This window comes from Eschrichtius robustus, chromosome 1 (genome assembly GCF_028021215.1).
Source record: "Eschrichtius robustus isolate mEscRob2 chromosome 1, mEscRob2.pri, whole genome shotgun sequence".
Lineage (NCBI taxonomy): Eukaryota > Metazoa > Chordata > Mammalia > Artiodactyla > Eschrichtiidae > Eschrichtius > Eschrichtius robustus.
This window is the reverse complement of record NC_090824.1, coordinates 591418-617470: the sequence shown is the minus strand read 5'-3', so window position 1 is coordinate 617470 and position 26053 is coordinate 591418. Positions and strand designations below refer to the sequence as shown.

The following is a 26053-nucleotide window of genomic DNA, read 5'->3' as shown; positions in this document are numbered from 1 at the left end:
GGCCTCTCCTGAGCTCCACCCCCTCGCCACTCCCCTCCGTGTCTCGAAGGGATGGCCCTGAGTGGACAAGCAGTCACCCTGGGGCCCCGACACCTCCCTCCGCTGGCCTCCTAGCAGCCAGGTTGGTCCTGGCTCCCAGCGTGGCCGGGTACCCGCTTCTCTCCACCCGGGACTCCCCCTGCACCCACTGCTTTTCCTTGCGGGGTGCGCCCAGGCCACCGCGCTCCCCACCATCCTCGGACCTTAAGCTCACACTCGGTTGCAGGTTCTGCCGGGCCTGGGGAGGACAGGCAGGTGCCTCACCCACAGGGGCCCGTGCAGACTCGCTGTTCTGGGCACGCACCGCCCCCCGCCCCAGCAGCCGCGGGGTCTGGGCCGTGTCAGAGAGGCCTGCGGGACCCCCGCTCTCAGGCGGGGCCTCGCAGAGGGTCCTCTGGGCACGGCCACGCGCCTCCCTTGGCCTTCTCCTCAGGCCACAGTCCGGGGAGGCAGCGCCCGCACGGAGGTGGGATGGGGGCGCCGCCGCTGTCCAGGCGGGCCGTGGGGCTGGGCCGTGGGGCAGGCACAAAGACCCCCGGCGTGAGCGGAGAGGGCCGGGCCGGGAGTCAAGAGGCCGCGGCTGGGCCGCTGCGCTTCAGGGAAGTGGGGGACTCGGAGGGGACCCTGCGACAGGAGGGAGGGTGGGAAAGAGAAGCGGGAAGCCCAGGAAGGACTCGGACCGGCGTGGACGGCTGGGGGGGGGGCCGCTGCGGGGAGGGGCGTGGGAAAGACCCCGGGGGCCGCGGGCGGGCGGCGGGGAGCGCGCGACCGCGGGTCGGTTAACGGCCCGCGCGGTGGGCGGTGGCGCCCGAGGCCCCTCCCTCCCCGCGGCCGCTCCTCCTCTTCCTCTCCCGCCCGCACCGCGGCCCTCGGTCCCTGCGCGGCCTCGGCGGCGGCGGCGGCGGCAGCGGCAGCGGCGGCGGCGGAGGCGGCGGCGGCAGCAGCAGCGGCGGCAGCGGCGACGGCGGCGGCGGCGGCAGCAGCAGCGCGGCCCCTTTAAACCGCCCGCCCGCCCGCGCCCCCGCGCCTCGCGCCCGCGCGCCTCCATTTTCGCGGCCGCCCGCGCCGAGCCCCGCGCCCAGCCCGGCCCAGCCTGCGGCCTCCGCCGCCGCCGCCGGACATGGCCGCCAACATGTACAGGGTCGGAGGTAAGGCCGCCGCCTGTCCGCCCGCCGCCGCCGCCGCCTTTATGCGCCGCGGGCCCGACCCTGCCACCCCGGGCCCCGCCGGCCCCCATCCCCCCAGTCCCCGCCGGGTCCCCATCCCCCCGGGGCCCCATTCCGCCCCCCATCTCTTCTCCCCTCCCTGCCTCGGTCCCAAACCGCCGCCCCGGGCCTCGCCATACCTCCGCCCGGGCCCCCTCTGCACCCCCTGCCCGGGTCCCCCGTCGTGTCCTTCCCTCCCCCATTTTCCCTTCTTCCCCTTCCCCTCCTCCGCCCGCCTCCCCATCGGCCCAGCCCCCCCATCGGCCCACTTCTGGTCCCCTCCCTCCGCCTCTGCACCCTTCCCCCACTGCAGGCCGTCCCGGCTGGGCCGTCCTTCCCCCTCCCCCGGCAGCGCTCACCCACTCTTCTGCACCCCACCCCATCTCCTTCCCCTCCCCCCCTTTTCTGAGCAGCCCGTTCCTCCACCGCCACCTCTGCCCCGGCCATGCTCATCCCAACCCGAAGTGACCCCTTGGGCCGGCCCTCACGAGCCGGTGCGGGTAGTGGCCGAGCGGCGCACCAGGGAGGCGGGGGCTCTGCCCACCTGTTGGGGGCCGACCGTGTAGCCTGTTGGGCCCTGGCAGAGGAACTGTGGAAGGCTCTGGAGTCGCAGAGCATCCTTCTGGGCCAGGGACCTGGCGGGAGCCCCCCACCCCGGAGCAGAGCAGGAGCACATGGTCGGGGGAGGGGGGTGCTGGCTGCCCTCCTGGGAGCGGGAGTTTGGGGGCCGCAGGGGTGTGGAGTGCCCACCGGGGCAGGCAGGGCTGGCTCGGGTGCTGGGGTGGAGAGTGGGTCCCCTCTGGGGTGGGGAGCCCCATGCGTGGGAGCCCAGGGGCGGCTGAGAGCTACCCCTTGGGCCGGGCGTGTGCTTGGGGGCTTCCCCTAGCAGGGTTCCCTCTCCCGGTCCTCAGCAGCCTGTGGTCACCCCGAGCATGCTTTTCTAAGACACCCCCAAACTTTTTGCTGCGTTCTGTTTCCCCAGCCCAGCAGGGAGGTGCTTTGCAAGGGTGCGGAAGAGGCAGATAGCTCCCTGGTTAGGGGGCCGCTGAGCTGGCTGAGGCCCTGGGGGGCTTCCTTCCTGGGCTCTTCGTCCTCCCAGTTGGGCCCCAGGAAGCTGCCGGCTTTGGGCCTTGCCCCACTTCGTGGGGAGGGGGCTCCGGGAGGCTGTGCCGCGGGTTTTCCATGGGGTTCTGAGCTGGTCCTTCACGGGGAGGTGAGGTGCCCATCCTCTCTGAGACTTTGAGATGCTCACTTGCCCACCTTGGGTGGAGTGTGTCAGGGCTGAGGACGGTGCTGGCCTCGCTTTCCAAGTCTCCTCGGTCCTCAGTTTACCCTGTCGCTGGCCAGGTGACCCCGAGTGCCAAGCCAGCCTTGTGACCTTGGGTGTGCACACCAACCTGTGCAGTGGGTCTGTGCAGCACCTGCCCCGCCGTCAGGCCCTTCCTTGCTCGCTCTGGCTCAGAGGTGGTCACGGGAACGGGGCCTGTACCCCGTGAAGCACAGGTCCCTGGCGGACACCTGTGGGGAGGGGGCTGCAGCGTAGGGGCCCCTCCGGGACAGGCCTGTCCATTTCCCAGCCTCGCCGCTCCAAGCGGGAGCCGGCCATCTGTGGATGGAGGCGGGAGGGTCACCCCCAGGACTGAGCCGCCTTCTCCACCCTGGTAGCTCGGCCTCTGCCCCAGCCCAGCTGCGCAGCCCAGGGCTCCTGCCTCTCTTGCAGCTGCCCGTTCAGTGACCCCCGAACCCGTGCCCTCTTGGACCACCTTTCCGCAGTGCAGACCCCTCCTGGCCTCCTGTGCAGCCTGAGGCCCCTCCGGTCTGCCCACCCTCCAGCTCGCCCGGTGCCCCCTTGGGTTTAGCCAGCCAGAAGCCCCTCGGCAGGTGTGGTCTTACCTCCCATCCCAGGCGCTGGCCCTGCGGTCACGTTGGCATGCTGAATAAACGAAGCAGTGTCCGCAGAACGGAGGCGCCCAGCTCCTGGCTGGAGGAGACACGGAGGCTGCAGGAGGAGGTGGTGGCGGCCGGGGGCTGGAGGCCCTCAGCTGGCCCCTGCTGCGCCTTCACCCGCTGCCGGGCGCTTCTGCCAGCCCCCGCCTCGGTGGGTGGGACCCCCACTGTGCCTGCCTGTGGGGACTGGTTCCAAGGGGAGCTGTCCCCGCCCCATCCAGGCCGTGGATGCCCCGATCGCCACTTGTGTCCACTCCTTGACATGTGGGCTTCGAGCCACCTATCTGGCTGCGAAATCAGCGGGGGCCTGGCCACCCTCAGACCTTCCCGTGCCTCAGTTTCCCCACGGTGTTGACCAGGATCTCTGTGTCCTGCGGTGCCTCCTCCAGGGGAGTGGTCTGCGTGTCCCCCCGAGGGTGTCCTGGAGGCCCTCCCAGGGCCTGTGTTGCAGGACCGCTTCCACTTGGACTCCCTCTTGGTCCCTGCAGTTCCGTCCCCAGTTTCTGTATGGAATCTCAAGGCGCTGTCCCATGGGTCTGCAAGGCCGGTGGTCCCGGTGGGCGGGGTGTTGGCAGGTTGGCATCCTGTCCTGAGGTGCTGCTTGCTCGGGGTTGGGGGGCGGTGACTGGATTTCTCAGGGCCCAGACAGAGGAAGGTACGCCCCTCTCTTACTGGGGTTTGGCCCTGCCTGGGCAGCCTGCTCCGGCCTGGGGAGCACTGCAGGAGCAGAGTCTGGGAAAGCCCCCCTCCCCGCCGCCCCGTTGTCTCCACTCAGGACGCTCTACCTTTTCCAAAGGTGCCAGACTCAGCCAGGAAAGTACAAGACGCCCGTTCAGTTTGGATTTCAGATAAACAGTTTCTTAGCGTAAGTTTGTACCAAATATTGCGCGGGAGGGACATGCGCTAGAAAGTAGTTAGCGGAGTCCAGTGTTCTCTGGGTGTCCTGCATCCTACCTGGCAGGCCGTCCCGAGGCCCTGCCAGGATGTCTGGGCGGGGCGAAGGCACGGCTGCAGCTTTGTGCCAGCTGACCGGCTGGGCGGAGTGGGTCAGCCTGGGAGGGGACAGGGCCTGGTTCTTCCCCGGGAGGTGACCCAGCCTGGACAGAGGCTTGCTGTCGGCGGCGACAGCAAACGTGGCGGAGGAGGCCTGGACGCGGGTGGCGGGCTCAGGGTCCACGACCCCTCTTTCTCTGGGGTCTGCGCTCTGCGTGGGGAGTGGGGGCACCTGGCCAGTCTTCTGGAGCGAGCCGTGGACTGAGGGCACCACGGGCGCCTCTTTTTGTCTCTGTGCAGAGACGTTCTGTCGTGTTTCAGGACAGAAAGCGAAAACCAACAGCCGGGAGCCGCCCGATACCGTGGTCACTGTTTGGGGCGGTGGGTGTGTTTTTAATGGGCGGGCTGCAACCATCTCCCCTCAGGCCTCGTCTCTTTTTTTCTTCTGTTGTAAGAAATTAACGCCCATTCTCTTGGATAGTTGATTTTTAAAAATATATTTTGAAAAGGTGATAGGAACACCCTAGTCCTCCGGGCAGCTTGAAGCTTGACAGTGTCTCCGTTGCCCTTGCTGTTTTTGTCTTTGTCATCTGTATCCTGTCCTGTTGTCAGAAATGCTTCTTTGTTTAATTTTAACTTCTGACTAGGTAAGACATCCACACGCGGGAAAATGCCAAACTTATGCGGGGCCAGCAGGGACGTGCTGGGGCAGGCGGTGCCGTTCTCACGTGGCGGGGCGGGCACCCCTGTAGTCCGCAGTGGCCTTCCCAGGGCGTCCGGACGTGTGGACGTGGGTGCTGGACATGCGGGGCCCGAGGGGTGGCTTGGGTGAGGTCGGCACAGGGGCCCCTCCTCCCGGCTGCCTCCCGCTGAAGTTCGGGGCGGGGTGAGGGTGGTGAGGTGCCCTGAGGCGCACCCCCCGTGACCCCCAGCTGCCTTCTCTCAAGAGTTTGATGTTCAACACAACGTCCTGTCCTCCTGCCTTCGGTCTCTCTGTCCGCCCTGCACCCCTGTCCCGTCTGTCTTCAGGGAGCAGGGGGCCCGTGTCCGATGGCAGCGGGCACAGCCTTCCCGGGGCTCTGGGGGCCCCTGTGTGGACGGACGAGGGTGCTGGTGCCGTCTCCACAGCCGGGGGGTCCAGGCCGACGTCGGGGTGCGGTTCCTGGGCAGGGCCTGGCGGGCAGGGCTGCCAGGGGTGGCCTCGGGGACGCTGCCCGTCGTCTCGCGCTGGCCAGGCCCCTGCGGCCTCCCCGCTCCCGGTCAGTGGGACGCGGGTTGGAGCTGTGCCTTCTCGTGGGACGCCCGCTCTCCTGGCCCTGCAGCGCCCTGACCCTCTCCTGGCTGCGATTCGTGGGCTGCCTGAGGAGATGGCCCTTCTGAGCAGCGGGTCTGCTCCGTCTCCCCTGCTTCAAACTGCTTAGTGGTTCCTGCGGTGGAGGGTCAACTCCCAGCACCTTCGGGGCCCCATGATCCGGCCCCGCCCTTGGGTGGCCCCCCGCCGCCCCCTGACTGGGTCCTGGCCCTCTTGTCACTGCGCAGGGGTCCCAGCTGGGCACGGGCCCCTGAGACGGAGGCCCAGGTTCCTCTGGGTGACGCGTGTGACGGTGGTGACCGGAGGTGGGGGCTGCTTGCCTCGGGAGCGAGGGGCGTGGCTGCAGCACGCCCAGAGGGACCCCGCGCTCGGCACCCCTGGAGGGCAGGCCCGCCGCTTCCCTGCCCTCTGCAAGGCGGAGGTCCGGGCGGCCACACCGGCTCCCTGAGGGTCCATCTGTGGGCGTCGGGCAGAGTGGGCTCCTCGGGCTGCGCGGGCGGGGCTCCCCTGGGGGTCGCAGGAGGTCGCCTCTGAGAGGTGGCCGCACCCCGCGTGAGGGGACTGGGTCCAGCCCAGGGCCGTGGGGGGACGTGCTCCGGTGAGCTCAGCCGTGGGCACCGGCCGGGCTTTGCCTGGCGTGCGGGTGAGGACAGCTCTGTCCCTCCCTTTGTAGAGATGTGGGGGACCCTTCCTCTGTAGAGATGTGGGGGGCACCTGCCGTGCTCAGGCCTGGGGCCCGGCGTCTGGCGCCCGCGTGACCGGCCGTCAGCCTCCACCCTGCGCTCCAGCCCCTGGAGGGAGGCCGGGCCCCGTGGTCGTCGGCCCCTTGCCCCTCCAGGCAGGGTCCGGCCTCCGTCCAGTGGGGTGTGTGCACGGGAGGCCTGGCTGGGGAGGTGGAGCCGCCGGGGCGAGGACAGAGGAGCAGGAGGGGGCCTGCGTGCAGGCGGCCTGGCTCTGGGCTCGGGGGGCCCATGTGTAGCAGGTGAGAGCGGACATGGTCCTGCAGGGTCAGGAGTCTGGCTTCCTCTGGCGCCCCGCCGTTCCCGCTGCGGGCTCCCCGGCCCCAGGGCACCTGGTGGGAGTCGGTTCTGGAGGGATGCTGACGGGGGTCCGGCGGCAGGTGTGGCCTGGCCCTCCTGGGGTGTGCGCCCGTGTTCTCGTGGGGCCTCTGTCCCCGCTGGCGCCCCTCGCGCGGCCTCCTGGCTGTGACCACCGCGCCCGCTTGCTCAGCGGACACATCCTGTCCGGCCTCATCACTCCTCACAGATCGTCTCTGCGAACCCGCCATCTCCCTAAGGTTGACGTGTCACCGGTGGAGCCGCGAGGGGTGGGTCCCCCGGCCTGTTGCGGACCATGCCGCTTGAATTTTTGAGCTTCTAGTTGGAGATTTCAGTGTTTCAAGTGCCCGCCAGCATAGCCATGAAGTGCGTCCAGTGTCCCTAAGCGCAGGGAGGCTACGGGCCCAACACTCATGAGTGGACGATACGATACGATACGTACCGGATACGGTGTCTTTAAACAGATACTCACAGAGGACAGGTTATATGTCGACCTGCTGATGAAAAGGTGGCCCGAGGCTGGCGGGACCCTGACCCTGGGCTCCCCCTGGGGCGACGGCTCAGTTCAGGATAGTTCGGTGTTAGTGGTGACATTAGGGAACATAATTACTGAGACAAACGGGAACGGCCTGTGTGTATTTTTTACATTTAAAGTTAGGTCTATTGAAGTATGCTTTTCAACACCCTTTTATGTGTGCGGTTCTTTGATTTGGGCCGACGCACACCGTTGTGTAACTGACGCACACGCTTCCACGTGTGTGGTCCTAAACAGGCCAGGAGGGGGAGGCGGTTAGACTGCTTCCACGGCCCACGAGTGTCCCTCTTGCCTTCTGTAGTCAGCCCGCCTGCCCCCCACGCCAGCCCTGGCAGCCCCGATCTGTCCCTGTTGCTGCAGATGCCCTTTACAGGGTGTCATGCGGCACGCTGGCTTCCTTCACGGGGTGCAGCGCGTTCAGAACTTGTCCCCGTGTCGGTGGCTCATCCTCTGCTTGCTGAATAGGTTCCGTCGAATGGATGTACCGAGGTGTATTCAGCAGCGAAGGGACACTGGGGTCGGCTCGGTACCTTCAGGCTGCTGTAACAAGGCATGAGCCACTGGGGGCTGGTTAACAACAGATGCCAACTTCTTGCACTTCTGGAGGCTGCAGGTCCCAGGTCAAGGCTCCAGCAGCCTCGATGTCTGGGGAGCTCTGTGGGGTCTCCTGTAAGAGCACTAATCCCACTCCGGGCCCCACCTAAGCACCTCCCAAAGGCCCTGCCTCCAGATACCACGGCTTTGGGGTTAGGATTTCAGCGTGAATTCTGGAAGGACCCTGACGTTCAGATCACAGCTGGGCCATTTTCAGGGTTTTTTTTTTATATATAATTTTTAAAAAAAATTATTTATTTTATTTATTTATTTTTGACAGCGTTGGGTCTTTGTTGCTGCGCGTGGGCTTTCTTTAGTTGCGGCGAGCGGAGCTACTCTTTGTTGCGGTGTACGGGCTTCTCATTGCCGTGGCTTCTCTTGCTGCGGTGCACGGGCTCTAGGCACGCGGGCTTCAGTAGTTGTGGCAGGTGGGCTCAGTATTTGTGGCTCCCGGGCTCTAGAGCGCAGGCTCAGTAGTTGTGGCGCACGGGCTTAGTTGCTCCATGGCATGTGGGATCTTCCCGGACCAGGGCTCGAACCCGTGTCCCCTGCATTGGCAGGCGGATTCTTAACCACTGCGCCACCAGGGAAGCCCCTATTTCCAGTTTTGGTGGTTGAGTGCAGCCGACCGGGAGCACCTGTGCTCAGCTTTGAGTGTGAACGTATGTTCTTACGGGTGTTTCTCGTGGGTGAAAGTGCCCAGGGGTGGGGTGGCCTGGCGGAGTCGCCTGTCCGCAGTGCAGCCTCATTACTCTGCTGTGCCCCCGGCAGCGACGCTGAGGGTCCCGGGTCCTCTGCACAGGAGTCTGGCACACAGGGCATCTCACTAGACTTTCGATGCATGTTTCCCTAAGCATCCGTGCTGCTGGCCATCTTTCCGCGTGTTTGTTTGCCATCCCTGTGCCTTTGGTCAGGCGTCTGGACAAATCCTTTGCCGGTTTTTAAAATTGGAAAGAAGCTTACTGTTGAGTTGTGAGAGTTTCTTTTATATTCTGGATTTCAGTTCTTTACGAGATACGTATTTTGCAAAGTTTCTCTTTTATAAGAGAGAAGTGTATGAAGTCTGCCTACCCCAAGGTCACAAAGATTTTATCCTGTTTTCTTGTAGAATTTTTATAGTTCCAGGCTTTACTTGCAAGTGCATGACCCATTCTGAGTCCGTTTTTGTGTGTGTGGCGGAGGTGATGGTTCTCGGTCCTTCCCCTTTTTGCGTGTGAACGTCCAGTTGTCCATCTCCACCTGTTAACGTCTTGACCGCCCCCCCATCTGCAGGCACCTTGGTCGAACCCATTCGCCGTGCTTCCCTTTGTTCCTCCTCTCTTTTCCATTGATGCGGCCATGCTTTTGCCAATCCACGCCGTCCGGATTACTGTAACTTCATGGCAAATCTGGCTCAGGTGGGAATCCTCCAACTTTTGTCCTTTTTCTTTTTTCTTTTTCTTTTCGGTCGTGCCATGCAGCTTGCGGGATCTTAGTTCCCTGGCCAGGGATTGAACTGGGCCCTCGGCAGTGAGAGTGCAGGGTCCTAACCACTGGACTGCCAGGGAATTCCCTGACTTTGTCCTTTTTCCAAATTGTTTAGCCTATTCTGGTGTCTCGGATTTCCCATGTAAAGTGTAGGATTGGCTTATTGGTTTCTACAGAAAGAAAATTGTGGCGTCTTGATTGGGATCACGTTGAAACTATGGTTGAGATCAGTTTGGGGGAAAATTGTCACCTTCGCCAGGATCGAGTCCTCTGCTACAGGGGCTGGCAGGCTGCGGCCCACTGCCTGTTCTCGTGTGACTCATGAGCTAAGAATGGTTCCTACATTTTTAAATGGTTGAGGAAAAAAAAAATCAAAAGAAGAATACTTTAGGACACATGAAAATTCCATGAAATTCAAATCTCAGTGCCCATAAATAAAGTCGTGTTGGAACGAGCGGTGCTTGTGCGTTTGCGTGTGTCTTCTGGCTGCTTTGGGGCCTCAGTGTGGTCGAGCGGTGGTGAGGTCACCTCACTGGCTCACCCGCCCACCTGCGGTGCCGTCATTGCGAATCACACCCACGTGTCGTAACTCACCGGCTCGGAGCCCTGTCTGCGTCCCCGTCCCCGCCGAGCGAGCAGGGCACCCGGGCTTGGGAGGTGGTGGCTTTAGGGGCGTGAGTGCTGTGCCGAAGGGACGCAGTGTGCGTGGGTGCAGCTGCAGGGCTCCTTCACGGAAGTTCGCGAACCGGACAAGAGCCTCCAACAGAGTCTGCTCGCTGATCGGCCGGGCAGGCGAAGCCGGTTACTGGTGGTGACGTCATTCAGTCGTGTTGGTGGCGGCTGGCCGAGGAGCAGCCTTTGGGAGGCTGGTTGCCCAGGCTGAGGGGCTGGGAGTGGGCGCGGGGTGCGCGGGATGGGCTCCCCGCGAGGAGACCGGCCTCTGTGAAGAGTCTGCCTGGACCAGGCACAGCCGAGATGTTCAGAGAAGTGGGGAAAGCGCCAACCTCGTGCCGACTGAAGTGGGCTCTACTAGGACGCTGTGTCCACCCGGCCGGGCTCAGGGCGGCCAGGGAGCCGGGGGGGACGTCGTTTCCGGCGTGGCTGCCAGGGCGTTGCGGGACAGGTCAGCCTGGATCGGAGCCCTCCCAGCGCAGCAGCGTCCAGTCCGTGAGGCCTGATGGCGCGGAGAGGCGAGGGGCTGGCGTCCTGCTCGTTGCGCTGGCTCATCCATCCTCTCCTGTCCTTGGACATCGGGGTTCCTGGTGCTCAGCCTTTGGACTCCGGTTCTCAGGCCTTTGGACTCAGGCTGATTCTCACCACTGGCTCCTGGTCCCCAGCTTGCAGACGGCAGATCATCTGACCTCTCAGCCTCCGTACCCACGTGAGCTGATTCGTAGGACAAACTGCTATATGCGCCGACAGAATTTGGTGTATGGAGCAGAACGGGGCTTGGCTGGACACCTGGACAAAGCTTGTTAACACATCAGGTGCCTGAGGCCCGTTGTCCGTCGGGCTGCTTGTCAACGGGCGTTTTGTGCGAAATGTTGAGTCTCGTGCTTCACCCAACCTGTTGTGTCAACAGTGAGCTGCACTTGACCTCGAGGAGTTAGCCATCATCAGTTCTGTGAATTTTTATCAGAAGTGGAAGCTGAGGACTTCCTGGTGGCGCAGTGGTTAAGAATCCGCCTGCCAGTGCAGGGGACACGGGTTCGAGCCCTGAGCCAGGAAGATCCCATGTGCCGCGGAGCAACTAAGCCCAACTAAGCACTGTAGCTGCTGAGCCCGTGTGCTGCAACTACTGAAGCCCGCACGCCTAGGTCTAGACTGTGCTCCACAGTAAGAGAAGCCACCGCTCGCCGCAACTAGAGAAAGCCTGTGCGCAGCAGTGAAGACCCAACACAGCCAAAAAAAAAAAAAAAGGTGGAAGCTGAATATCTTGACTTGCCCTACCGTGCAGCAGCTTGAGGGCATAGCAGTGGTTAAATTTTACTGTGATTTCTTAAACTCAGGGCAGAAATTAGAATTTTTCAGAATGAGAAGAACCACTCTCAACCACGAGTACCAAACACTGAGTGCCTTTGGAAATTAGTTTTTGCTGCATACTTGATAATGGTCCTTTATGAATTCATCTGAAAATTACGTGAAATGGCACTTACTGCAAACTTATACTGTGGTACATTCATTTTGGTGACGACTGACGTTGTTTGAATCACAGACTGCTTTATACAGTTTCTTACTGTCAGATGTTAAAACGAGAAATGGGCTCTCCATTCTGACCCAGATTTGCATCGGGCATGTTCTCTGAGTTCAGACCACAGTCCCCGCAGTGTGTTTTGGGCCGCAGTGCAAGTGCGAAGGAGGTTTCTGTGTTTCGGAAGCCACTTAGCTGCCTTGAGGAGCTGCCCCAGCATCTGTACTGTGTCACCTGCTGCAGTTCTGGGTCAGCAAAGCCGTCACACTCATGGCTAAGTTTAGTACAACAAAAGGATATACACCAGAATCAGCAAAGGTGAAAAGGTCAAGGCTTCCAGCTGGCCTCTCCCGGGGCCACAGATGGTGAGACCACACGCAACTCGGTGTCCAGGGTGTGTATCCAGGTTGGTCACGTAGCCATGGCTAACCATCAGCGTGGCTGGCCTTCGTGTCCAGCCCTCAGGAGGTCAGGTTGACCTCTGGCCCACCACAGATCACATTGTCAGCGTGGTCTGTGTGGCCCATGCCCCCAGGTGGGCAGACTTCCATCAGGCAGGACCCTCCAGGGGCTTTGGGGCGACCTCCCAGGAGCAGGTCAGGGGCCGCACCTTCCTTGGGACGTGCAGGGTGTGGACGAGCCGGGCCTGCTGGGTTCACCCTTCACTGCACAAAGGCTGAAAGGGAAAGGTCGAGAGAAATCTCAGGGAGTCCAGTATGAGTGTGCTCAATTAAAATTTCACGCTTGCAGGTGGATATCGTTGTTTGGGTACTTTTTGTGCAGAAAGACATAGAGGCCGCGTCACGGCTCGGCATTAACAGGGACGTTGCGATGGGTTTTCACGATCCAGAACATGAACTTGAGCCCCGATGAAGCAAATTGTCCTCCCCCAAAACAGAATTCCTTAGTAGACCAGGATTATCACAAAAAAGTATACTCAATTTTTATTGTTTTAATTTTAATTTCATTGGCAAAACGTTTGTGGAAATGTATTACGTTAATACCTAAGTGATATCTTTGGTTTAGCTTCTTGTCGTGCGAAGCCTAAAGTATTTACTCTCTGGCCCTGTACCGAAAAAGGTTGATGGTCTGTGTTTTGATCCATGATATCTTATGTTACAATTTATTTAGATTTTGTTGGTTTTTCTCAGTAGTGTTTTGTAGTTTTCAGCATACAGATTTTTGCACAGAGCTTTTGATCTTTAAAGATCTGTAGATTGTTAAATTAATACTTCAGTACTTGTGAGTTATTGTAAATGGTACTTTTAATACACTATTTTTGTATCCTATGAGCTTGCTAAACCCTCACTCATTAGTTTTTCTTTTTTAAGTGAAAGCAGGTTTATGGAGAGAGCAGCACATGCCATAGGCAGAATGCAGTCCATCTCAAGGCAAGAGCGGCCCCTCACTCATTAGTTTTTGTTTTGTTTTGTTTTTGTTTTTAACATAGGGAGAAGCTCTTTTTTTGTTGTTTTTTAAGTATTTTATTTTTATTTATTTATTTATGGCTGTGTTGGGTCTTCGTTTCCGTGCGAGGTCTTTCTCTAGTTGTGGCAGGCGGGGGCCACTCCTCATCGCGGTGCACGGGTCTCTCACTATCGCGGCCTCTCTTGTTGCGGAGCGCAGGCTCCAGACGCGCAGGCTCAGCAATTGTGGCTCACGGGCCCAGCTGCTCCGCGGCATGTGGGATCTTCCCAGACCAGGGCTCGAACCCGTGTCCCCTGCATCGGCAGGCAGACCCTCAACCACTGCGCCACCGGGGAAGCCCTCACTCATTAGTTTTAATAGCTTTTTGTAAACTCTGGGAATTTCTCTGTGGACAGTCATGTCCTCTGCATTTAGAGAGTTTTCTCTCTTCCTTTCCAATCTGTACACTTATCATGTATTTATTTTTTCTCCTCGTGGCACCGACTAGGACCTGTGGGTGAGTAGCAGTGCAGTGGATCGACTCCCGTGCCCTCTTCCCGGCTTTAGGGGAGGGCACCGTGTTTTCATCAGTAAACATGACTTCACTGTAGGTTTTTGGTAAATGCCTGCTAGCAGGCGAGGAAGTTCCCTTGAATTCCTAGTTTGCGTCAGAGGTTTTTTTTTTTTTTTGTTTTTTAACAAATTTATTTATTTTTATTTTTGGCTGCGTTGGGTCTTCGTTGCGGTGCACGGGCTTCTCATTGCGGTGGATTCTCTTGTGGAGCACACGCTCTAGGCGCGTGGGCTTCGGTAGTTGTGGCACGTGGGCTCAGTAGTTGTGGCTCACGGGCTCTCGAGCGCAGGCTCAGTAGTTGTGGCTCACGGGCTTAGTTGCTCCGCGGCATGTGGGATCTTCCCAGACCAGGGCTCGAACCCGTGTCCCCTGCATTGGCAGGCGGATTCCCAACCACGGCGCCGCCAGGGAAGCCCCATATCTCTTTTTGAATTATGGTTTTCTCAGGGTATATGCCCAGTAGTGGGATTGCTGGGTCATATTGTAGTTCTGTTTTTAGTTTTTTAAGGAACGTCCATACTGTTCTCCATAGTGGCTGTATCAATTTACATTCCCACCAACAGTGCAAGAGGGTTCTCTTTTCTCCACACCCTCTTCAGCATTTATTGTTTGTAGATGTTTATTTTTTTATTTATGTTTTTAAAATTTATTTATTTATTTATTTATTTATTTATGGCTGTGTTGGGTCTTCGTTTCTGTGCGAGGGCTTTCTCTAGTTGCGGTGAGCGGGGGCCACTCTTCATCGCGGTGCGCGGGCCTCTCACTGTCGCGGCCTCTCTTGTTGCGGGACACAGGCTCCAGACGCGCAGGCTCCGTAGTTGTGGCTCACGGGCTCAGTTGCTCCGCAGCATGTGGGATCTTCCCAGACCAGGCCTCGAACCCGTGTCCCCTGCATTGGCAGGCAGACTCTCAACCACTGCGCCGCCATGGCAGCCTCTGCGTCAGAGTTTATCAGGAATTGTGTAGGTTTCGTCAGCTCCTCTGCATCTATTGAGATGGTTTTTCTTCTTTATTCCACTGCTGTGATTTCGACGTGTCCCCAGGTGACTCCCAGTGGTCGAGGGGCGTCGTCCCCTTGCTGGGCTGCCAGCTTCCGTGCGCAGAGGTTGTGCTGAGACGCTGGGCTCCGAGTTGCTGAGGGGCACTGCTCTGTGGTCTCTCGCGGTGTCCGGCCTCCTGAGCCCCCGGAGCTCCCTGCTGTAGTGCTTTCTGGGGGAGTTCGTGTCGACCGTGTTCAGCCTCCCTTCCGGCTTCGGTACGATTCACCAGCGAAGCCGTCTGGGCCGGGCAGGGGCAGGGGGTCCTCCTTTCCCTTCGTCCTCTGTCGGGAAGGCGGCTGCCTCTGCGCGCCGTCTCCTTCGCGGGCGTGGGGGCGGCTCGCGTCTCCCCTGCTGCTCCCTCTCTCCTGCTCCTGCCTCTTTCTTTGTTCCCCACCTACCGAAGCACGAGTTACAGGCGGTGAAGCCCACTCCTCGGGAGCGCAGGGCAGCTGCCGGCAGGTGTGTAACTGCCGCCCGGGCACGAGACGCCCAGCCCCCCGAGCCCCCCGCCAGCCCGTGTCCAGGGCACCTTTCCTGGCGCTGCCGGGACTCTGTCGCTGGACGCAGACCTGCTGTCTGCCTGTCTGCCACCCCCTACCCTCCCGGGGGAGCGTTTGGGTGGTTTCCAGTTCCTGACACGCAGGCGTAATTATTTCAGGTTTAATTTGCTCTTTATCTAGTTTCTTAGAACGAAAGCTTGGATGATTGATTTCTATAAAAACTGCTTAGTTGAGATAAAATCTACTTGCGATAAAACCCGCCCGTCTGCAGTGTACGGTCCCGTGAGGTGCAGCGTGGCCGCAGTCGCCCTGAAACAAGCTTGTGCCGGCCAGCCCCTCCCGCAGGCCTCTCTTTGTCCAGCCAGCCTCCGGGCACATCCCTCCCGTGATCTCTCTGGGGTCTTCACCTCCGTCCGGGGGCACCTGGGCCGTGTGCACGTGCAGGCCTCAGCGGACTCCAGCCAGGACAGCCCCCTGGTCAGCCGTCCCCTGCGGGGCTGGTCTCGCGGCTGTCCTGGGCTTTCCCGGGTGGGCCCCCTGGCCTCCTGCTGGGGGCCTCCCTGAGCCAGAGCCCCGCTCGCCCTTGGGGGCGTTGGGGAAACGGAGAGCACGTGTAGTTTTTCTGTGAGGGGAGCTTGTGCTGACCTGAGGTCTGGGGGACCCAGCAGGGGCGGCAGCACCCTCAGGACCCCGCTCCCCTGGGCCCCCGACCTCGTTCCGCCCCGGCGAGCTCCGTGTCTCCTCCACCCGGGAAGCCCCGGCCTCCGTTCAGCTCTTTAGTCTTTGGAGGAGAGGTGGTGGGATGCTGGGGGATGTGCATGGGGGGATGTCCGGGGTCTGGCAACCTCCATGCCGACGTGGTCTCTGGGGCCGGCGGTAGCAGTGCCTGTGACCGTCCTTCCCACCCTGGCGGTACCGCTCTTGGGGCCCCCTCCGGGCCGGCTGCAGCCCCTGCGGCCCCCCAGCCCCCCGCCTGAGCCTGGCCCCCGCCCGCCACCACAGATGCAGCCAGGCCGTGGGCGAGCGGGGGGCCGGCTCCCCGGCTGGCGGAGTCGCGAGGCTGACGCGCTCTCGCCCGTTTGCAGACTACGTCTACTTCGAGAATTCGTCCAGCAACCCGTACCTGATCCGGAGGATCGAGGAGCTCAACAAGGTAGCGTGTGGCCCCGTCCCTGCTGGGGGGCGGGGGTGCCCCTCCCCGGAGAGCCCATCCCTGAGGGTCCCTGGTAGGGTGTTCGGAGAGGGTCTGGATTGGATGGCTCCAGCCGAGGAGTGAAGGAAGCCGCCTGGGCGCCCACAGCCCGAAGGTCCCCTGCCCGTCTCCCTCCTCTCTCGCTCCACATCTGCCGAGCGTCCTGAGCAGGCGCTTATGAGTGGATTAGGGGACGGGGCCCCCGGAGCCCTCCTGGGCCTGGTGGGGCGCGTTGGGCGTGGGCTCGCAGGTTCGGAATGGCCTCTTTGGTCGGAGGAGTGGGTGCTGTCCCCTGCGGACCCCCCCAGCCCGGTGGGGGAGCCCCCCCCACCTCTCCTGCCGTCCTCCTAGTTGGGAGGCGTTGGTGAGGGCACTGGGGGAGAGGGCATCCGTGTGACCCTCCTCCGAGGCCACGGCTCTGGCCACGGCGGTGCCCGGTCAGCAGGGCCCTTGGCTCTGCCGCTTCTCTCTTCCCTGGTTCCTGCAGAAGGGCGGCTGTGGACCCCCACCCTGGGGCAGCCCCCGTCCCGGAAGCACTGTTGTCACTCGTGTTGGCGAGGGGCCACCTTGCTGTGCCTCCACGTGGCCGGCAGGGGAGGATCTGCTCTCCTGGACCTCAGGCCTTGGGGCGGTGCAGCCGATTCTCGGGACCAGGCGGGGTGGGGCGGGAAGGTCAGGGTGCCGGTCTCCCAAGGATCAGACTAGCCGTGGCGGCACCCCGACCCTGCGGCCGTGCCTGCCGGGACCAGGAGATGGGCGGCGTGCCCGTGCCCCGAAGCCCCGGCCCTGACCTGAGCGTGTCGGCCTGGCTGGAGTGACCGGGGCTGGGGGCGGTGGCCGGATGTCCCGTGAGGCCACCACACCGCTGGAACCGGTGTGTTGGCGGGCGCCTCCCCCAAGCCCTGCTCACTGCCCGCTGGAGCCGTAGGGTGGGAGGGTGCGGCCCGTGCCCGCTGCTGCAATGGGAGCAGACGTCTGTGTCCCCCCCCCCACCCCGTGCGGATCACTGGGGGCGCGGCTGGGGGCCAGGCCTCTGCGTGGAGTCGTCCTGGCAGGCGGGGCCATGGCGGCCAGCGGTCGCCGGGTGGCCACGGTGCCCTCACTCTGGCCGCGACATACCACGTGTGTGAGGGAGAGGCAGTTCCGCCCCGTGAGGGTGGACGCGAGCGTGGGCACCAGGAAGCTCTGCCTGGTTGGGTAATGGAAAGGGGCCAGCGTGGGTCCAGAGCACCGGAGAGCACGGATGTCTGCTGTGGCCCTCGGGGTCCTCGGAACCCTGCACCCCTGCTGGCCTCCCCTTCCACCCCACGGGGCACGGGGCCTCCGTCCCGGCTGGAGAGGTGGGCGCGGCCCAGGCGATCGTAGTTCAGGCAGGGGCTGAAACCGGGTCAGTTCGAGGGCTCTCCCCTGGCGGCCCCAGGATGCCGGGCAGCCTCGTGTGCAGAGGGAGGTGGAGAGGTGGGTGCTCTCGGGGGGAGATCTGAGCCGCTGGCGTCGCGTCCCAGCAGAACGCCTGCTCTCAGCCTGCGACCTGGACGGAGCAGGGAGGACGGCTTCCACCGTGAGAGCCATCGAAACAGATGGAGGAGAGAGCAGATGAGGGCGCAGAGGAAAACTGAGGCCAGACGAGCTGGGCGCACCCTCCGAGAGACATGGCGGCCGCTGTGACTGGGGAGACTCAGGAGTGAGAAGAAGCTCCTGGAAGTTCTTAGCAGAAACTGGGATGAAAACACAGAGAGAGAAAACTCAGAAAAGTAGAGAGTCCTCCAATGGCCCAACGTCCAGTTAGTAGGAATCAGAGGCGACAAGGGCCCTGCAAGCAGAGGAGTGGCCTGAGAAAATGCCCCCACCCCGAGGTCCTCCAGAGCCACAGCGCCATCCAGCCCCCGGGACAGCGGGCGCCCCAGCGGAGGGCACCCTGCGGGCCACTGGCCAGTCCCCACGCCGCCCAGCCGGAGCAGCGGGGGGCGGCGCGGGGTCCGGGCAGGGCCCTGGAGCGGACCCTGGAGTGAGCACTGAGGGGTCGGGAGGAAGCGGGGCGTGGAGACCAGGGCAGGGGGGCGAGGGGTTGCTCCCGCACTTTGTCTCGTTTCTGTAAATGAAAACAAGTCTAAAATGAGTTTTCTTGCCGAAGCTGCAGCCGCTGGGTCTGCGTCCCTGTGGGGCTTGCTGCCCCTCCCGCGAAGCCCGGCTCTTTTGAGCCCCTCGCAGCCCCTCCACCGGGCCGTGCCCGACACCTGTTCCCCCAGACCTCCCCTCAGGGACTCTGGGCTTTCGTGAGCTTTCAAAGTAACTGTTGAGTTTTCTCCTTAGAACTTTGATTGGATATATATGGCACTTACGTTGTTTTCATGAAGCGTTAAATCTTTACACTACTGGAGAAAATTGCCGTTGTGAAAGAACGGGAAAAGGCCGACCGGGGGTTGTGAGAATGGGGCTGCGTGGGGGGGCGGAGGGCAGACCCTCGGGACGGGCGTTGGGGGGTGCAGCGTGGGGACCAGGCCCCGTGTGGGCCCTCTGGGTGCCAGCCAGGCAGGAGAGGCCCAGAGAGGACCAGAGGGCAGGCGGAGGCCTCCCGGGAAGCCTCTGGCATGGGATTAGAAGCCAGGTTTTAGGGAGTCAGGTTGGACCGTGGGGTGTGGGACTCTCCGAAAAGTCCAGCAAAGGACGAAAGGCAGACGCTGCTGACCCCAGTGGGACATCTCCCCGCATCCCACGTTGTCCCCCTGGGGGGCCGAGGACCCCACTCCGCCTGTTCCCGAGCCGTGGCCACCCCCAGCCTTGTGGGAAGGCCCCCTGCCCTCCTGCCCTCGCTCCCGGGCCGCTGAGCCGGCCTCCGTGGAGACAGGAAACGGGCGAGGGTGCCCTGCAGTCGCCCCAGCTTTCCTCCCACAGGCCCTTTGGGACCCCAGCCCGGGGAGGGGGACGCAGGCAGATGGAGGAGACAGATGGGGGTTGTGAGGGGCTAGGCAGCAGGGATCCGGGCAGAGCACCAGAGGGAAGAGGACTCTGGAGTCCCGGGTGTCCAGGGTCTGGCCCAAGCCAGGCTCGCAGAGCTGAGGTTGTGCAGAACCAGGCACAACCCCAGGAGGTGCACGTTCTCGGGGGCCCCTGGGAGGGGCTGCACCTGGTGTGGGTCCAGGAGGGGGCATTGCTGCGACTCCACGGGCCCGCTGCGGGGCAGCCTCAGTGGCTCAGAGACTCTGACAGAGCCCTGAAGACGCAAGGCCCAGGTTGCTCCCAGAGGCTGGGATCGTGGCTTCTGCGTGACGCTCTCGCAGTCGTCCTTCTAGACTCTGTCCGGTTGCTTCTGTGGTCCTGATGCGGTGCCAGATCGTCTCCGTCGTGTTGAAGGCCCCTCGTCATTCCAAGTTCAGTGGACAGTCTCCAGGACCATTTCTAGGAGGCGCTTTTTGGTCTGGGAATCCCATCTTCCAAAACTCTGGGCACCCTTGGACACTGCAGACGTTTACGGGTCTGACACAGCCATCCCGACAAGTCGACAAGTCGTGCTTCTAAAAACCCAGCCTTCACACGCTGAAGACGGCCGCGTCGTCTTCAGGCCCTCTCACAGTTACTTGTTTTGATACTTGATCTCAGTTTTCCTGGAAGAATTTTTCGTGTTCTTTATGTTCCTTCGTAGACTGGAGAGAGGATGGTTTTCATCAGCGTGCCCGCTGCAGTTCTTGTGATGAACCTGTAAAGCAGCGGAGTTGATAATAGCACTTTAACTTACGCTCAGGGATGTGAAAAATTCCTAAGGCTTTTTCTTAGGAAAAATTCCTGGTCTAATGGAATTTAATAACTAAAAGGGAAATACTTTTCATAAAGATAATCTTGTTTAATGTTGTAAATGCTGCTGTGCTAAACTCTACAAAGATTAGAATTGTGATACAACCCTTGCTTTATTATTAAAAGTTTTGTAAACTTGGTTAGTTAAGAAGAAACGTGCTCTCGGTCTGAGGTTACCACCCCGCGGGCTTCGCGATGTCCTTGCTGCTGCTCGTTCTGTCCGTGTTCATTGGGCGCTTGGCAAGCCCGGGTCGTCCCAGGCAGCAGCGGCCGCGTGGGGGGTCAGTCCCGGCCGCTGCAGCCCCATCCTGGTGCCGAGACCCGCACTGCCCTGCGTCTCGGAGGCGGACCCAGGCCTCAGGGCCGCGCCTCTCGCGTGCTGGCCAGGTTTCTGCTCATGGCGGGTGACGGAGGCCCGCGGTTGTTGTCCTTGATCACACCCCTCTGGTGCCCGAAAGGAAGGGGCAGCTCCCGAGGCCACGGCAGAGCTGTCCTTTCTGGTGGCCGGGGTCCACCTGGTGTCCTCAGGCGGCTCGGGTTAGGACGGTGGGGGTGGGGGGCGCAGACTCGGTTTAGGTCCGGTGTGCGTCCCCTCCGTCAGCCAGGGTTGCCGCTGCCCTTCAGGGCCCTCCCTGGGGCACGGGCTCCGCGTGACGAGCCCGTCCCTGGTCACCGCTGAGCCCCCAGCTGGGGGACGCCCCTGCGGGCAGCCGCAGGCCTGCGGGGCGTGCGTTCCTTAGCCCCTGCCTTGCTGTTGCAGACGGCCAGCGGGAACGTGGAGGCCAAGGTGGTGTGCTTCTACAGAAGGCGGGACATCTCCAGCACGCTCATCGCCCTGGCCGACAAGCACGCCAGTGAGTCTCCCAGCCGCCCGCCCTCAGGCCCGCCCGTAGCTGCCACCTCAGCCTCCGGGCGCGTGTAGACGAAGTCCGTGCATGTCCCCGGGGCCTCCTTCCTTCTCTGAGAAGCGGCCCTGGCTGTGCTCGTCTTAGCGTGTGGCTGCTCTCACCTGCCTGAGGAGTTTAATTGGGGGGACTTTCCAGATCCGTGGTTGGACCACTCCTTGGATGGTGCAGGGAGCGCTGGGCCCTGGGCTCCAGGCCTGGGGGGGAGGGGCAGGGCCGCGGCCGCCCTTGCCCAGGACAGGCCTCTGCGCCACGCAGGGTGGACGCAGGCTGTGCGGCCGACCCTGAGGGAGCAGCCGGTTCTTTGCCGGCCTCGTCTGGCCTCACGGGAGGATGGGATCCCACCTTTGGGTTTTGGCCTCTGTGTCAGCGGCGTCCCTGTGGCATGCCAATGGTGGACCCTGAAGCTGTGCCCAGAGGGGACAGAGATGGGATACAGTGCCTCTCAGCCTCCCACCCTAAAGCCTGTGCCCACCACCCCTGCACTCTGGCCTCCCGGTGCCAAGGAAAAGGGGAAAAGAGCCGGGGTCTTGGGGGTGCCCCGCTGCGTGGCCCAGTGCAGTGGCCCGTGCAGTCGCTGGCCCTGCAGGTGTCAGCACGCGGGCTCCCGTTCACGCTGTCAGGACGCTGGCGGGGGCCTTGGAGGTGGCCCTGGCGGTAGGTGACCTGGGGGTGTCGATGACAGAGGATCTCCTCCCTGCGTCTGCTGCTCGGCCCAGAGCGACCGCAGCCCCTGCCCCTCGGCACATGGCGCGCTGTGTCCACGGGCCTAGGCTCTCCTGCTCTCAGGCCCCCGGGGGGAGCTTGGCCAGGTGTTAGGCCCCGAGACCCGTGGGAGGAGGGGGTCCTGCAGAAGTGCTGGAGCTGGCAGGGTGGGCAGAGGCCCTGCGGTGCCGGCGGGGCTTCTGCGCGCAGGGAAAGCTCCTTGCCGGGGACTCAGAGCCAAGCTGCAGGGAACACGTGTCGCGCGCACGGGATGTGCCGCTCTGAGGAGGCCACCCGCTCCCGCCAGCTCACCGCGTCTCAGTGCGGGGCCTCGGCTATTTTCTCAGGAGTCTGTACTGGCTGCTCCGTCTCGCGGTGATTTGTGCAGAAACCACGTTTCTCGGGGTTGACCCTCCTGGCGTGCTCATCTGTGAGCTCGCTGCAGCGGGGGCGAGGCTGGTGCACCTCGCTGCCCAGGGCCTCGCCCGGCGTCAAGGCATGGGTGTAGGGACACTCTGGGGGCCCTTCTGGCAGGAGGGGTAGAGACCCAGGGGAGCCCACTGCGCGGTCAGATTAGCTGCTCGAGTTTCTTCTGGGCCTGGGGGCCTGGGGGCCTGAGGGACAAGCTTCTGCCCTGCCCCTACCAGGGCGTCCAGCCCCTGGTGCAGCACAGATGCCCTGGGGCCACACAGGCCTCCCCGGAGCGGGAGAGCCCTTGCTGGGGTCTCCAGGCCACATTCTGCTCTGCCACGGCCCCATCTCGAGGTGTGTGGCCCCCTCCCACAGAGCTGTCCTCCTGAGACCAAGGCCTTGCCCGAGGGGACAGTGGGCACGGGTGACAGGTCCTCCCTGGAACCCCCCAGAGCCAGCTGCAGGGGCTCGGGAGAGCCAGTAGGTGTGTGAGCTGAGCCGGGGTAGGGTGGGAGCCTGGAGCCTGCCTGGGCCTTGTGGGGAAGGCCCCCCAGCTCTGAGCCCAGGGCCCGGGCCCCCTGGATCCCAGAGGGAGGGGCTTTTGCGCCAGGGGCCATGTGCCCTGGGTTCCTAGAGGCCAAGCGCCACAGCCCACGCTCGTTTGAGGGTCCGCTGGGGACGGGGCCTGGGGGCTGTGGGGAGGCTCTCTCCTGGTCTCCCGGGGGCTGGAGGTCGGCCTGGCCCGAGCCCTGGCCACCCCTGAGGCCTTCAGCGTGGCCCTGGGGTGTGCGTTCCTGGGTCCCTCCTCACCATTGCTGATGGCAGGGAGCCCTGGTGGGCTGGGGGTCTCAGAGCCACTGTGAGCTAGTGTCAGGATGGGGAGGGGCGGTGTCTGCAGACCTGAAACGGATGCCTAAGGGCCTGTCGCGGGCAGGGGCCAGGTTGGCTGCCCCTGGCCCCGGTTCCTAGCCGTGCTGCGGGGCCAGCGGTGCCGTCACCGGTTGGGCGTGAGCAGGATGAGGTGTGGGGATGGTGGGCCGGCTTCCAGGTGCTGGTGACGTCCCCGGGAGTGGGCAGGGAGGTGCCAAGGCCAGCGGTGTGGGTGCACAGGCTCCCGTGGCCCACGGCCTGGGCCGACCGGCCCTGCCCCCCTTCCCCCAGCGCCCCCGCCCCTAGCCTTGGCCTCAGTCTGAGCTGCCGGCAACCGGGGTTTGTTGGAGGCGGGGGCGGGGGTCCCCTGCCCAGGGGCACCAGGACTCCCTGCAGCCACCACAGGGGGGCAGCAGAGGGCCAGGGGCCTTGTGGTGGCCCAGAGCCTGGGGGGCTGGGCTCCACGCCCCTACCTTTGGGTCTTGGGGCAGGGGATGGGTTTCGCCGTGCGTCTGGCTTCCCCCACCCCACTGTGCACGACCCCAGACCGCCAGCGTGTGTTTGGGGTCGCCCTAGCCCCAGGGCTGCATGTGCTGGGGTCCACATCGTGGAGACCTACCACAGCCCCACCGCATGCCAGTTTCGAGTTTCAGGCTTTCCCTGTGCCCATCGATGGCCCAGCCCTGGAGGTGTGGCCGAGGCCCCCCGGGTCACCATCCGCAGGCAGGAAGCACGCGCTGCTGACCTGGCCTTGGGATGCGTCCCCCGTGCCCCCCCGCGCCCCACGCTGTGGCTCGGCCGTGTCCCCCGCCCCGTCCTTGTTTCTCCCGACTTCGCAGGGGCAGGTGTGTTCTGTGTGCAGGTAGCAGGGCCTCGCTGCCCAGGCTTGTCTGGGGCTCTGCTCGGAGAGTCTTGAGCAGCGTGGGTGTGGGGTGGGCAGGAGCTGAGGTCAGCTAGGCGGGATGTCCAGAGGCTCAGGTGTTCTCTGGCTCCGGCTGGGTGGTCTGCAGCCCCCTTGTCCACCCTGCTTCCCGGCCTCACAGCCCTCGGTCCAGGCCGGGCGGGGAGTGAGTGGCGTGGCGCGCTGTCGCTGACGCGCCATCTGGGCGCTGTCTGTCTGTTACACAGCCCTGTCGGTCTGCTATAAACCCGGATCGGGGGCCGACAACGGCGAGGAAGGTAAGAGCCGCCCCTGCGGGAGGGTCCTGGGGTCTGTGCGCCGGGCTGCCCGCGTGCCGCGCCTGTGTGCCCTGCCGCGAGGTGGGCCTGAGGGGCTCCTGGCGCAGGGAGGGCTGCGGGGCACGGTGGGTCCTGCCCCCTGTCCTGGGTGTGCAGCAGCTGCTGTCTCGCTTTCCCTTCTTTCTCTGACGTGCTGCTTCCCAGGCCAGCACAGGACGTTGTCCTCCTTCCTGTTCAGATGCCCGGGGCTGCTGGGGTGCCCTGCGGGGACCTACACTGCCACCTGCCCCGGGTCCAGCACGGGGAGGGGCCTGTGCATCCAGCGGGTGGGGCTTTGTCCGGCCGCCTGAGCGTGTGTCTTTGGGACCAGCTCACAGGAGCTCTTTGTCCTTCAGGGGAAACAGAGGAGGAAATGGAAAACCCAGAAATGGCAGACCTGCCCGAGAAGCTCAAGCACCAGCTGAGGCATCGAGAGCTCTTCCTCTCAAGACAGCTGGAGTCACTGCCCGCCACCCACATCAGGTACCCAGGGGCCTGGGGCGGGCACGAGGGAGTCCCGCCGCCCACATCAGGTGCCCGGGGGCCTGGGGCGGGCACGAGGGAGTCTGCCCAGCTCCCCTGACGCGCGCCCTTGTCTTGCAGAGGGAAGTGCAGCGTCACTTTGCTCAACGAGACCGAGTCCCTCAAGTCCTACCTGGAACGGGAGGTGAGGCCGCGACACCATGGGCTGGGGGCTGGGGGGTGGGCGCAGAGGTGGGTCCTGGCTCCGCTGGTCTGGTCCGGGCGGGCATTGCTGCTCCCACCTCACGCTGGGCTCAGGCCCTTCCCTGCCCGTGGCGCCCTAAGGCCAGGCGCTGTCACGGCCCTTCCCGGTGTCCCGTGCAGTCCCCACTCCTCGCACCTCCAGAGCGAGGGCCCAAAATGGGCGTGACGGCTCCCGGGGGTCTGCTCTCCCCACCACCCCCCGCCCCCCAGGAGGGGCACGACTCGTCCTGGAGGGGACGACGGGACCCGTGCTGGCCGCTGTGGTCGCCGTCAGGCTTCCCCAGCGGGCGTGTGGCCCTACCGCAGTCCAGGCCACCGTCTCCAGTCTTCACTGGGTTGACCCACGACTGTGTTGGCCGGGCGACCAGAGGGTTTCTGAGTTTATGAAGTCAAAAACGTCAGTGCTGCCAGGGTCTGGAGCCAGGGCACCGGCCTCCTCATCCCACAGGCGAGGGTGGGAGCGGAGCCACGGCGGCCGGTGCCTGGGCCTTGCCATGACACCCGAGCTGCCCACCCTGAGCCCGCGGTGACCCCCAGGGCGGGTGGTGCTTGTTGCGGGCTGTCCGTGCTGCCGCCCAGCGCCCCTCCCCCGAGGCGGAACGACCCAAAACGTCCCCAGAGGGTGCACGCGTGAGTCCTGGGAGCAGCGAGAAGCGTGTTTGGGGACGATGGCAGGCCAGCGGGGTCAGGAGCAGCGCGGGCATGGGTGTTACCTAGTGGGACAGGTCGCGGTGTAAGGGAGCTCCTGGGGTCAGGCGAGGAGTGGTTGTGGGTCCGGGGTCCCCTCCCCGCGTGTCCCCCCGCACTGCGGGCCCCCCCGGGACCTGCGTGCGGCCACCCTACAGCTCCTAGCGGGAGCGTCATTGCCTGTGGGCGACACTCGTTCTCAGCCACGGTCCCCTCCCCCCGAGGCAGGGCCCGGCTCTTCCCGGGGGCCCAGAGGGGCAAGGTGGGCGCGGGGTCGGACCGTGGACCATGGCGACAGCGGTCCAGTGAGGGCAGGCCCGGTGCCGTGGCCTCACCGAGGCCTGACTTGGTCAGGCGTTGGGGCACCGCCTGGAGGACGCTGCCTGGAGTCGGCGCTGAAGAGCCCCCAGGGCAGCCCGGGCCCCAGGGAGCCGCCGCGTGCCTGCCCACGGGACAGGGCAGGAGCCGAGGCCCCCAGGCGTGTGTCCGCTGGGGGCTGCTGTCTGCAGTTTAGAAAGACCCCTTGGTGACAGCCACACAGAGGTGGTGACGCGGAGGGACGGCCGTGAGCAAAAAGGCGGCTGTGAACCACTTGGTCTCTGGCAGGCGCCTGGGCCCCATTCAGGGACCTGTGTGTGTCTCCTGGGCGCACGCCTCGTGTTTTCTGCTTCTCTCCACTCACCTG

General features: G+C 63.4%; 1 protein-coding gene across 3 annotated transcripts in view; it reads left to right on the top strand.

Annotated features, from left to right (window-relative positions):
* Positions 1–1060: 1060 nt before the first annotated feature.
* The window catches only part of MTA1 (metastasis associated 1), a 39136-nt gene continuing 14143 nt past the window's right edge, over positions 1061–26053 (top strand). For 2 of the 3 annotated variants that reach the window (XM_068539324.1, XM_068539342.1), the window contains exons 1-6: positions 1074–1187; positions 15948–16015; positions 20607–20700; positions 23866–23916; positions 24312–24438; positions 24559–24622. In XM_068539324.1, coding sequence (XP_068395425.1) covers positions 1160–1187; positions 15948–16015; positions 20607–20700; positions 23866–23916; positions 24312–24438; positions 24559–24622 — 432 coding nt within the window. In that variant the 5' untranslated portion in view covers positions 1074–1159. Of the gene's footprint in view, positions 1188–15947; positions 16016–20606; positions 20701–23865; positions 23917–24311; positions 24439–24558; positions 24623–26053 lie in introns of all 3 variants that reach the window. The other variant, XM_068539334.1, reaches the window with a different exon arrangement.